A 14,273-nucleotide genomic window follows, 5' to 3' on the forward strand; every position below is an offset into this window, starting at 1 on the left:
CTTGTAGCAGTCACCCTATCACTGCCTCCACCATAGAGTGCAAATAAAAATACATTGAATTCATTAGAGGAAAGGGATATGTTACTGTGAATGAAATCACAACTAAGTTGCAGTACGGCATAGTGCAGTGTAGGAAATGACTAAGCTTGGATATTGACAAGTCTGTGCTTGCACTTATGACTGAAGACCATAAGGTGCAGAGAAGAAGCATTACCCAAAGCCTTCTCCAGCAATTTCTGAAATGAAGGATATGATTTTTGATGCTCACTGAGGCAGGTAATGAAAGATGTTTCTATCATATTCCGGAACATAGAGGGCTCCACTCTGGTTTATTTCTTTAAACCTGTACAGACTATCTGCCACATCCAGACACTTCTGAAGCTCTGCAAGTGATGGCACAATTAACATCTTGGGATGACCATCATCCTGCAGCATGATAATGTACAGCCTCACACAGCTCAGGCCCCTGTGGAGAAAACCCTGCACCCTTTCTACAGTCTTGATTTGGCAGCTTCCAGCTGTAATCTTATGAATTCTGTGAAAGAACAGCTGAGAGGTAAACTCTATTAGAAGGCTAGTGCACATTCAGAAAATGATGCTTGAGTTTCTTCAGGCAGTTGGAATACACTTCTATTAAAAGAGAATTTTCAGACCTACAGAACAACGGAAAAACATATGTAAAAAAATGAGATTATTTTGGAAAGTGAGAGAAAAGTGTATAGAATTAGATTTAAATGGTCTGTCTAAAAATAAAAATTAACATTCGCGACAAAGTATTACTCATAACTTTTAGTTTGACCCTGTTTGTATTTAAATTTACCCCCATGTGCGGCTGCTGATGTGCCCCTCTGATATAGTGTTACAGTCTTTCACAACTTGCCAGGCTTGAGTGTCACACCTGACAACAGCCTTCAGCAGCCCCAACACTGTTGTTCCTGACTGCAGTACTCCATTACTGCACTCAGGCATCTCCAAAACACCAACCTAGTCACTACCCGGCTGACACCCATCGAGAGCCCTCATGCAATATCTGCCACTCAGTAGACCGTCGCTGCACCTCGTGTGATCTCCGCACCACAGCATCAGCACACATCAATTAGCAACATATTTCTATTGTTATTAACTAAAATCAGCTAATTCAGATTTCAAACGTTATTGTAATATCATTTGCAAAGAAAATGAAATTACCAAACTTTGTACCCATGCTCCTTTTTATTAGGCCTTTCTCAGAAGCCAGCCCACAAGCCATTCAGACAGTTCTTCCCATCCCGGTCTCGGAGAACATGCCCTGTGGCATCACACTTCGTATCCGCTAGTGGCAGGTTTTCTGAATAAACCTGGCACACTGTCCAATTTCTGAAAAGTACCGTACTGATCCTCTTCCCAGATGCCCATTTCCCATAGTACCCTTACGAGGTGGAATCCAAAATTTTCAGGACTGGCGCTGCCATCTGGAAAGTAGGAGTAGTAGATCTTTGCAACGCTAGGTGGTGAGAGCTGCATATCTGGTGAGTCAGTGTACAGAGTGGCATTCAGCTGGGAGGGCGTGCTGTTTGTCCACAGTGATTTCCATAATACTCTGTGTTTGGTGTGTGGCAATTTAACGATGGATCCGTGAACAGAACAGTGCGTGTGTATCAAATTCGGTACGAATCCCGGGAAAAGTGCTACTGAGACCCTTGTAATGATTCAACAAGTGTTTGGGGGACAGAGCATGAGCCGTAAACTTGTGTTTCAGTGGCATACTTGGTTCACAGCTGGCCGTACAGATGATGCTCACACTGGAAGGCCCATTAGCCGCACAATGCCAGACATTGTTGCCAAACTTCAACAATTGGTTCATGCGGATCAATGTCGAACCATTCAAGACCTTGCAGATGAAGTTGGTATTGGTTATGGGACACGTTAACGAATGTTGATTAATGAATTAGGCAAGTATCATGTCGCCGCAAAATTTGTGCCAAAGATCTTGACTGCTGATCAGAAGGCACAGCACGTTGAAGAGTGCATGGACCTTCACCAGACCCCATCTGATGATCCAACCTTCGTGTCACAGGTTATCACCAGCAACAAGAGCTGGATTTACGGTTATGACCCAGAGACAAAGCAACAATCATCCCAGTGGAAGAACTTGGGCTCTCCAAGGCCCAAAAAAGCAAGCCCCAGAGACAAAGCAACAATCGTCCCAGGATCTCCAAGACCCAAAAAAGCAAGACAGGTGAAGAGCAAAGTGAAGAGATCATCATTTTCTTTGATACCGAAGGAATTGTGCACAAAGAATTCGTTCCACCCAACCAAACAGTGAATTCTGCATACGACTGTGATGTTTTGCAACGATTCCGTGAAAATGTGCAGTGATGACGGCCTGAACTTTGGCTTCAAGGGAACTGGCTGCTGCATCACGACACTGCACCCTGTCACACATCCTCGCTCACCAGGACCTTTTTGGCAAAAAACAACATGGTGGTTGTACCCCACTAACCGTACTCACCGGATTTGGCACCTTGCGACGTCGCACTATTCCCAACACTGAAACTCAAGTTGAAAGGCTGTCGGTTCGACACTCTAGAGAGGCTTCAAGAAGCATCACTGGCAGTGATAAACATCCTCAAAGTACGTGACTTTCAGAAAACATTTGAGCAGTGGCAGAAGCACTGGGGACTGGTGTGTACGTGTGGATGGGAACTACTTCAAGGGTGATGGTGACCATTAGTCCAAAGGTAAGGTTTTCAAAAGATGGCAGCACCAGTTTTCAAAATTTGGGTAGCACCTCACCTCATCCAGTCCTGGACAGGTACAAGAGTGTACTGAAAAGCAATTCCTTCAAATTACTTATGTAAAAACTCTTAAAGCTATTTAAATAAAACGAATATTATTAACATTCTACACCTTTATTCTTGTCTACATACTTGCAGTCTTGTGCCCCAGAGGGCTCTGTTATTGTGTGTAATGCAATTATGTCGCAGTGTGAGAAAAAGTGTGCTGTGATTGAATGTCGATTTCCCTGATGTGTTTGAAATTCCCTGATTTCCACAACCTACAGCAACCCTGTAATTGCCAACAAAGATTCCACCGCTATTGTCATGAACTGCAGGAATTATTGGCAGAAGGTCTCAGCCAGTTGCCAGATACATACACCTGCAAAGCCTGCCACAGTGAGCCCATTCCAGAAATCCAATAGGATCTCCAATTTCTTCTCAAATCCCTAGGCCCCACCCAAGACCTCCCTCCCCCTCCCTCCCCCTCTCTCTCCCCCCCTTCCCTCCCTCCCCTCCCTCCCTCCCCTGACCCCTCAACCCAGCCACACCCCACACTTCTAACTTTTATGCTTCCTAAAATCCATAAACCCAACCATTCATAACACTCTGTTGTGGCCAGTTATTGAGCCTCCACTAAGAGAAACTCTGCTCTCATGCACCAACACCTTCAGCCTATTACCTGTAACCTAGCCTCCTACATAAAAGTCACAAACCATTTTCTTCAAAGACTTTCCACAGTTCCTGTTCTTTGTCACATGGTGCACTACTTGTCACTAGTGATGCCATCTCCCTCTACACCATCATAACTAATGTCCACGGCCATGTTGCTATTGAACACTAGTTTCCCCAAACCCCGAAGCCCAACTGACCCCAAACCTACATCATCATTCCTGGTCACCATCACCAACTATATCTGCACCCACAATTCCTTCTGTTTTGAAGGTATTACCTACAAACAAATCTATGGTATAGCAATGGGCACCCGCATTGCTCCATCCAACGTCAACCATTCCAAGGGCCATCTGAAGGAATCCTTTGTAACCGTCCAGAATCCCAAACCTCTCACATGGTTCAGATTCATTGATGACATCTTCATGATCTGGACTGGGGATGAAGACACACCATCCACATTCCTCCTAAACCTCAACACCTCCTCCCTTATCCACTTCACTTGGTACTTCTTGACCCAACAAGCTTCCATCCTTGATGTTGACTTCCACTTCAAGGACAGTTACATCAGACCTCCATCGATACCAGACCTACCAGTCAACAGCAATACCTCCACTTCGACATCTACCACCCATTCCGTACAAATAAGTCCCTTCAGCTTAACCACCCGCAGCCATTACATCTGAAGTGACCAGCAGCCCCTCTCTGAATATAATGAGGGTCTCACTGAGGCCTTCACATACCAAAATTATCTGACTAACAGATCTCCCTTGCCTTGTCTCTCCAATCACCTACCACCTCCCGCATACCAACTGTTGCCCTAAAAAGAAGCACTTCCCAGAGTACAAAGTCCAACCTAGAACTAGAGCAAATGAATCAAATTCTCTGCCAGGGTTTCAACTGCCTCTCGTTGTGCCCTGAGATGAGGAATATCTGATGCACTATCCTTAATACCCCTCCCATAGTGGTCTTCTGTGTCCTACCGAATTTACACAATATCTATTTCTGTCCCTATACCAGACCTGCTTCCAAACCCTTGCCTCGTCACTCATATCCCTGTAATAGACCTATAGAAAGACCTGTCCCATATATCTCCCCACCACCACCTAATCCAGTCCTGTGACAGGCATCTCCTATTCCAGGGCCACCTGTGAAAACAGTCATGTGATCTACAAAATATGCTGCAACCACAGTGCTGCTACGTGGCAATCACAACCAACAAGATGTTCATCCATGTGAAGGGTCACCAATACACTGTGGCCAAAGACACCTGGATCACCTAGCTGCTGAAAATGCTACACAAAACAACATGTGTCACTTCAATGACTGCTTCACAGCCTGCACCATCTACCATCTAGATTCTTCCTACCAATACCAACTTTTCTGGACTGTGCAGGTGGGAACTCTCCCTGCAATACGAGTTACATTCCCGTAATCCCGTTGTCTCATCATTTGTTAGTTAGACGAAGGCCTGGTGGCCGTAAGTCCCCCCCCCCCCTCCCCCCCCCCCTTCAAATCTGAAACTCAACCTCTTCTTTGTGTAGTGAGTAGCAATATATCCTTTCTATAATACTGTCAGTATGCAGCCTGGATTTTCAGTTACTTCCAAATAAATAAGTAGACATGAATAATAAATATGTAGAAAGCTAACATCATTTGTTTTATTTAAAAAGCTTTAAGAATTTGCACATAAAAGATTTGGATGCATCATTAGCACATCCTTGTATAATGCTAACATTATAAGTAAAATAAGGGAAAGGCAGCCACCCACCAATAGCAGATCAACACTTGGAGCACAGAAACACATAACAGAAAACCGCAATCACACTAGCTTTTGAGCACTAGCTATTTTTCTTATCAAGAGTACACACACACACACACACACACACACACACACACACACACACACACACACACACACACACACGACACTCATAGCTAAAAGCACACTCCACCACGGCTATACGACTGCACGTTAGTGCGTCGGTGTGGGCATGTGAGTGAATGTATATACCTTTGCTGGAAAAAGAGTTAGTGCTTGAAATTAGGGTGAATGCTGTTTTCTATTAAATCTTTCTGTTCTCCGTGCATTGATCTGCTATAGGTGAGTAGTTACCTCTCCTTTATTTTATGTACTGCTACATCCAGGAATTTTCCATTATTGTTTAACATTATACATGTTTAATGAAAACATGTGTGGTAACAAAATACCACAGCAAGTACAGTCCAGCTTTCATGTAAATAAAATGATTAAAAATTTCAAAGACTGGCATTCAACACTGAATCATATGTTGAAAAGTATCACGCAGATTAAAACAAAATGCATGCATTCACAAATATGTATTGCAATAACTGTATTGTTCAGAAGTATGATGCGATGTTCCTTCAGACATGCGTGGATGTCCGAAGAATCAGGCAATACAGCGACTACAGCTGTTATGAAATATGTGAAATGTATTCACAGTTGCAAATATGGACAACCATCAGCTGTATAATGAAATGACAACATGGAAAATTTGTGCTGGACTGGAATTCAATCCGTGATTTCTCGTTTATCGCAAACAGTCACCAAATCATTTTGTATCCAAGCACAACCAGGCCACACCAAAACTTTCACATGTCATCAATCACATGTATACAACCTTCATGTGTTCATCCATTATGTATATTCTTGTACAGGTGGGACATTTTGATTGAAAGTTGCTTGCCAGATGTTATTTTTTTAATAGAAAGTTTCGTGTTCAGTGTTGGTGGATAAATGTCTCCCCTGTACAGGAATATACATAATGGATGTACAAGTGCAAAGTTGTAAGCACATGGTTGATAACATAAGGAAGTTTAGGTCTAGCTGTGAGTCCTGCTCGGATAGCATAATGCTAAACCGACCGCTCACCATAAGCGGGAAATCCAGGTATAAGTCCTAGTCCAGCACAAATTTTCATTGTCATCATTCCACCACACAGCTGATCGCTGTCAATATTCACAACTGAGAATACGTTTCTTGTATTCACAAATATGTTCTTGTAATGAAAATTAATAACAATAATGGAAGATGTACCACGCACATCTAAAATCCATATTGTCCTCAGTAGTAAATAACTTAATAATGTGTAAAAAAAACTTACCACAAAGTCACAGTACAGGATAGTACCACCCTTCCTCACTACTTCCAGGTTAACACAAGAGGATGGGCCACAGCTTTCACTTTCAACTGGCCTGAGAGGAGACACACATGCACAAACACAATTATTTCACCATTTGTACTCAACAAGTCCATGCATAAAGAAAAAAGAAGGTTTCAGGCTCTTATTGTAGTACTAAGCACTGCAATATTCTAAACATCATAAATAAAATGTATTCAGTGATTCAATGTTAAAATTTCTTTTTGGAAAATGTGTAAAGAAAAATATGAAAGTGCTTGTAAGATGGAAGAAGGAAGAGATTCTGTACGCAACTGCAGCTATGATGTTGATATTCACAAGGCTAACTAGAGTAATTTCTATATAAATTGCTTCTCAATTAGCAGCAAAATATTTATTTAGCTTGCGCTGGTTGTATTTCTTCATACAAGCTTGTTTCGGCTAGTATGCCATTGTGAAGTGTACCTGTTGATATTAGAATTAACTTAATACTGAAATTACTGAAAAGTATTATTAGATACGTGAGCTGTGTGTCCAAGGAAATCGTGTCGCCAATTGTTTAAAAATCTGAAATTATGAACAGCACCCTACCTATATATCTGTGATATTATCACTTTTTGTTCACCAGTTTATAATTATGCAAGGAGAACTGCTTTTATCACATTTATAACACAAGAAATAAAGAAAATTGATGCTCCATGCTCATTGTTTAGACTTATATGCTGCTCAGACTCCCCAGCATATTGATATGAAAATTTACAACAAATAAAAAGCCAAGATTCACTGAAAAGAAAGCTACACGATACTCTGCTAAGTGATGCTACTACTCAGTTGACGCTTTCAGGAACAAAGAACTGAATATTTGAGCAGGATGTAGTTTATAAATCGTCTTGTTATGAGAATATGTACAGGTAACTTTTCACAAAAAAGTTGCATTAATGTTTAAATATAGCTCCATCTTATTAACAATAGCTTTATATCAGAGAAATTTTATTAACCATATTTTGACATATCTCCTGTACTCTAATCAAACAATTAGTATATGTATGTTACAAGACAAATAAATCATGGTTCACAACAATTCAACAATTCACAAAATTCAGTATGTTTCATATAGAGTTGTTTTACAATTTTACTTACATCTAGGTGGAGTGATGTTCATAGTGTGTTTTGGAACACATATTTGTCTCTTGAAAAATTGCATGAATTACATATTTTCATCAGTATGGAATATACTATTTTTGGCCAATAAAATGACAGTTCTCGCTCCTATCATGCTTCGTGGTTACAGAGTGAAATGTAACTCTTAAGGTCATACATGGTGGTTGTGTATAATAATAATAGAATTTTGTTTTTAACTGCAGTTAAAGGCTGTCTATGGTTTTGCATATCATAGTTTTTTTATTCATTTTCTTTTTCTAAAATTTCATTTAAGTCTTCTACAGAATTTTTAAGTTTCAAATTTGTTTATTTATTGAGAATGTCATTGGGATATTTATCTGTATGAGTGTAAATTTCTAGTTCTTCCAAAATGTTCATGGTGGGACTTAGGTATTGTATGTAGAATTTTTAAACCATTTTCAATGTACTCTGCTGTGTGGTTTTGGTTCTACAGATGTAAGCAGAAGTTTGACTGGTTGCTTTCACAGTTCCTCATACATTCTTTCGATTGAATTGTACAGGTTTACAAAACAGTATCACGAGAACTTTCCAAAAACAAAAGTTATCAATGGGTCGATCTCACCACCATCTTGAACAGTTTCCAACTTTTAGTTGTGCCAGGTGAGGACACAAATCTCTGCACCACCTTTAATCTTTTCCGTTTTGTCATCCTCCATAACGTTCCAGTTCTTCCCTCCTATCTTTTCACTTTCTTGTAATCAGTTCAGCCATCTGTACCTTAGTTTTCCTTTTATCTGTTTTTCTCAAAACATCATGTCCATCATCATCTCTGGTATCCTCTATCCTTCCATTCTTCTCATGAGACCACACAATTCCAATCTCAATGTTCATATTTCATCCTGAAAAGACCACAAACCATGCTCCAAGTGGGAATATTTGGTTTTCTCTTGAGTGCAATAGGACATGCTCCCACCCCAGTTCTGCAATCAGTTACAAACAGATTGAAAGTATTACCATAAGAAACAGAACAGCTCTTCTTAAGTGGGTCTCTTGCTTACTCACTTTCAGATGGTTTTATCAGAATCTCACAACTGGCAATCCCTATCAGACTGAAATTCATACACAAATCTGACCCTTTTAACTGGACACATGGTGATTTCAATCTTGTTATATTAAAAAAAGAAAATATTTATGTTCTGTTGTGAAACACACTTTGTATTTTTTTCAATTCTTAAACTGCTTTCTTTCATGTTGACATTCAAATTCAGACTTTTGTGCACATTGTGCTCGCCAACGATTAGCAGAAGCTCCATTTCAACAATTGCTTATGTGGTATCACCACTGCAACATTTTGCATTGAAGAAAACACTTATCATAAATAAGGGGAGGGGGGGGGGGGGTGTCACGTGTGTGCACGTATGAGTGCTGTGTGTGTGTGTGTGTGTGTGTGTGTGTGTGTGTGTGTGTGTGTGGAGCGCGCACGCGTATGCGCTGTCTAATTCTGATGAAGACCTGTTTGAGCAAAAGCAGCTGCGGGTCAGCATCTCCACTACATGGTGATTAGCAATTATCTTTTTCATAACATTGTCAATGGATGCATAAGTTTTGTCCAGCATTTTATACTTACACAGATGACATCAACATATCAGTCAGAATAAATGATTACAGAAGCCCACAATTGCTGTGTTGCTGCGCAGCACACTGCAGAACACAACAGTAAGAGAAATGGTTGCTTGGTCTCTGGTGTTCTACTTGACTTCCAAGATTTTGGCTGCCCAATGAAATCGAATATGTTTCATCACAAGCAGAGGATGCCACTATAGGTGGAATATTGTTAGCAAGTGAGGCTGATTTTCAACAGAGGCAATTAATGGTGTACAACAATGGATGAGACCTTACAGCATGCATGCAGTTACTTTTTTTCTAACTTGTGGATATAACACTTTTACAAAAACTATATAACAGATCTGGTCATTCTACCCACACATTCTCTGACAGTGTTATTTCCTGCATCGTCAAGTTAAAGAGAATGAGCTACACTAGTCTCACTACTTGCATGTGGGTTCTTGTTCATAAATCAAGATTTGTCTCTTGCTTAATAAATCATGTTCAGATCCAGATTTTGGTAATGGCTAGCACAAATGTGATGTGAGCATATTTTAATAGTATGTCACACTCAATTACTGTAAAATTATACAGTATCAGAAGATGCAGCACAAGCAGCAACTCCAGGCACTCCAGCTTCCCCAATAATAATAACAACAACAATGTTTACATAGTAGGAGATCGCAACAGTTCATCCAACACTTTTTGTCACAATCCAACTAATACCAGACAAACCTGGGACTCTTGTCACTATTTTCCTTTCATGCTTCGCTCTTTATTCATCGACAGCAGACAGTGACTCACAACAGACTGACGTTAAACTGATCTGTTGCATGCTGCGGGGCAGACACACAACAACACGAGAGTTTTAAATACAGGTTAGCAGTTTATAATATCACTGTCCTTGTCATCTCATTGTGGAAGACTTGTGCATTTTTTGAAAACCAGAAGCCAGATACACCAGTGTGCTTAAAAATCCACACCATGCCTCTATACACACGGTCTTAGTAATTGCTTGTGGCTGCCATGACTTGAGTATCTCAAATAAAATTTTATGTCTCCCAGGTTACAATACAAGAGGTTATATTCTAAAACTTTCCTTCCTTGAGCATGCACCTATTGAGCCACCACCATTAATACACATATATAAGGTTATATAAACTACAGCTACATACTACATTGTCTTCATAATGTCTTTAAGAAATATCCGCAGGAACTGACAGTAATTCATTTTAATCGCAAATACTGATTAAATAAGAGAAGAGACTAACCCTTCATCCATCAGTAAAGGAACTGGCTTTGTACGAAGAATGCTGGCCCAGAAACTGCGATCACAGTAACCAAGAAGAATTAAAAGGTAGCACCACAAGAACGTTAATAGAGGACAGCGAGCAGCGAGTTCCAAAAATATCTTATTCATGTTCCCGACCAGGCTGTCAGTTGGACTCACTTGCACCATCTCCATGGCTGCTGTGGCAACCTTACAGTAGCTACCTAGAAAACAAACATTTTTCAGACAGTACATGGACCAAGTGAACATCTCACATGAAACTGTAATTAATAGGAACTATTTTCATTTTATCTTTCAAATCAAAACCTACCTGATTCAAACATGTATATACAGTACAGCAGGAAGTGAGCAAACTGCTCCTGTAGGTAATCCCAGGCAGGGTCAGCTGCTGCATTGAAGGCTTCTTTATGAATCCGTTTGCCAACCACACTAATAACTCTGAGTAGGAACCTACACAAAAAGATTGAGAAATAATACAAGCACAGGATTTCACTAAAAAAATCGTCTTAGGAGGCAGCTGAGTTACATTCTTTGGTGAAGAAGAGGGCACACAAGACAAATCAACACTTAGCTGATTATTCAACAACATTTTATCAATCATCAAAAAATTTAGTCAGGTCAGACAGTTATATGTACCTGAACTGCACTCACTCACATACATAATGAGATCATACTCTGCGACAGCATTTACAGTGACTGGGCTTACAGCAATATGAAGCAACTGATGTAGAACCATGAAACTTGAAATTCAGGGTTCCAGCATTGTAATTAAGGTAAATTATGGATAGGTAACAGAAAACAGAAAGAATACCTCTTCAAGAGGCATTCATGAATTCCATTTGCATGCTAAGATAAACAAAGCAAATCAACTATAAATAGCAGCTAAACAAAATGTTAATAAATAAGCATTACATGACAACATCTGGTGACTAACAAGGTAAATCTCCCTAAACAACATTCAAGGTGTGTTCACAATATATTGTAAATAATAATCATACTTTATTTCCCTTAAAATACAAAAATAAGCTCATGATGGTAATTTGCTTTCCAAATACTGATAGCAATATACTAATGACCCCATCGGGACCTCCCAAGTCAAAACTGCTTAGCTTGATACTATGAACTGGAATGGGGAATGTTTTAAATTTGAATGTTAAGTGGGAATTGGAAAATCTGGAGAGAAAGGGAGACAGACAGGATGTTGGCAGACACGGTAAGAATGAGAGAACTGAAATGGTCAGAGAACGAAGATATACGGTAAGCCAAGGTGGAGAACTGGGTGGGTGACTATTAACAATGCAACCAATTCTTATCAGAGTTGAATTCACGTCTGAAGTATCCATCACTACATGACAAATTACGAAACATGTGGAAATTCAATTACTGATAAAATATGTCACAGTCCTGGAAAGATGAAATGTTATACAGAGACAAATTTCAGAAGAATATGGATTCACTGGAAAAAAAACAAGATAAGAGAATGGCTTCTGGTTTCAACATCAGCTTTTGACAATACACCCAGTAAAGGGTGGGAGAATATATCAACTGGAGTGCCTCGTGGTCAGACAGAACATTTAGGCTCTAAATACTAGCCTGAATATGATTCTGAGATGCATATATGAGATCAGATGATAAACTGGTAGAGGGTGCAGAGCAAGAGGCTCTCTGAAGCCTGATGAGATTCACAACTGGGTGCTCTCTGGAAATACTGGCTAATTTTTCGATAACCAACAAATAACTTAGAAGATAGAAAGTAAATAAACTGAGTAAACTAAAACTTCCTGTATAATAAAACTAAGTGCCAGACTGGGATTAGGACCTGGGGCCTCTGCCTTTCAAGACAAACTCTTCTACTGAGCTATCCAAGCATGACTCACACTCTGCCTCACAGATTCACTTCAGCCAATACCTATTGTCCTGAATGAGATTTTCACTCTGCAGTGGAGTGTGCGCTGATATGAAACTTCCTAGCAGATTAAAACTGTGTGCCGGACCGACACTCAAACTTGGGACCTTGCCTTTCATGTGCAAGTGCTCTACCAACTGAGCTACCCAAGCACGTGCTTGGGTAGCTCAGTTGGTAGAGCACTTGCACGCGAAAGGCAAGGTCCCGAGTTTGAGTCTCGGTCTGGCACACAGTTTTAATCTGCCAGGAAGTTTCACCTGTTCTCCTACCTTCCAAACTTCAAAGTTCTCCCAAATATCTTGTGGGGCTATCACTTCAAAAAAAAAAAAAAAAAAAAAAAAAAAAGGATACTGCAATGAAATGCATCATCCGTGGCCAAGTGAAATTCTCCCTACATTTCCAAAATGAACTTCCACTTTAAAGCAGAGAGTTTGCTGATTTGAAACTTTCTGGCACATTAAATCCATAAGAATTAAAGTTCAAAGAACACAAATTAAACCTTTAATGTTCACCAATGGCACTGTTATCTGACAAAGACAGCTAAGAACTTCGAAATTACTGAACAGAATGGATCATGTCTTGAAAATAAGTTATAAGATGAACATCAACAAACGTAAAACACAGGTAATAGACTGTAGTCAAATTAAGTCAGGTGCTACTGGAAGAACTAGATTTGGAAATGAGATACTATAATGAGTAGATCAGTTTTGTTACATGGGCAGTAAAATAAGTGAATATGGCAGACGTAAAGAAAAAATAAAATGTAGGCTGCAACAGCTCGAAGAGCTTTCCTGAAAATGAGAACTACAAACTTAAATGTTAGGAAGCCTTTGCCAGACGTATTTGTTTGGAGTTTAGCCTTATATGGAATTTAAATGTGGGCAACAAACAGTGCAGAAAAAGGAGAATAAAAGGTTTCAAAATGTAGTGTTACAGAAGAACATTGAAGATTATATCTGGGTACATCAAATGATTAATGAAGAGGAACTAAACTGAACTGAACTGGGAAGTACAGAACATTGTGACACAACCTGACTTAAAGAAGGGGTCAGTTGATAAAGACATATTCTGAGAGATCAAGCAATAGGCAGCTCCATTAGGAAATGATATGTGAGGAATAAAAATTATCACGGGAGACCAAGTACTGACCCTCTAGCAAACAAGTTCAGGTGGAGGTATATTGCAGTATTAGTGCAGATAGGAAGAAACCTACACAAAGTAGACTAATGGGCAGAGCTGCAGGAAGTCATTTTTCAAGCTGAGGACCGCTATACAAACAACTAATATGGGTTCAAAAGAACAACAGTGACAACCAATGAAAAGAGAAGAATCAAGAATTTCTGTAGAAATGAAACTTCAAATCACAAATTTCACACAAAGAGTGCAAAGTAATGATGTCACAAGATCTGAAAAGTGCTCAGTAAATATGAAGTTGAAAAGTTGCGAAAGAAAGCTCTGGCATATTGCATAAATTGTGGTAATGAACAGTGGAAAGTGCAGGATAGAATAACAATAATATTGAAAAAATAGAATTGCAGAAAGGCAGAATGAAAAAGAATGCTAGAAATGTTTTCTGCTTTCAGACATTGCCCTTCATTACAAGTAGAAAACACACATTCACACAAGCATTACACCTGGTCAAAATTGCCTTCAGGTGCTAAGGCCCCGCTGAAAACTGCGTCTGAGGTGTGCAGCAATCCGGGTAGTGGGGATATGGAATAGTCATGGGGAGGTGAGGAGTCATAGCAAGGTAAGGAGGGAGAATGATGCTAATGCTGCCT

General features: G+C 39.9%; 1 protein-coding gene across 2 annotated transcripts in view; it reads right to left on the reverse strand.

The window, feature by feature from the left end:
* LOC126354803 (huntingtin) overlaps positions 1-14,273 on the reverse strand; it is a 472,584-nt gene that overhangs the window by 206,547 nt on the left and 251,764 nt on the right. Inside the window, exons 28-30 of one of the 2 annotated variants that reach the window (XM_050004721.1) lie at positions 10,897-11,036; positions 10,567-10,789; positions 6,554-6,644 (exon numbers count right to left, since the gene is read on the reverse strand). In XM_050004721.1, coding sequence (XP_049860678.1) covers positions 6,554-6,644; positions 10,567-10,789; positions 10,897-11,036 — 454 coding nt within the window. Of the gene's footprint in view, positions 1-6,553; positions 6,645-10,566; positions 10,790-10,892; positions 11,037-14,273 lie in introns of both variants that reach the window. The other variant, XM_050004723.1, reaches the window with a different exon arrangement.

This window comes from Schistocerca gregaria, chromosome 3, assembly GCF_023897955.1.
Source record: "Schistocerca gregaria isolate iqSchGreg1 chromosome 3, iqSchGreg1.2, whole genome shotgun sequence".
NCBI lineage: Eukaryota > Metazoa > Arthropoda > Insecta > Orthoptera > Acrididae > Schistocerca > Schistocerca gregaria.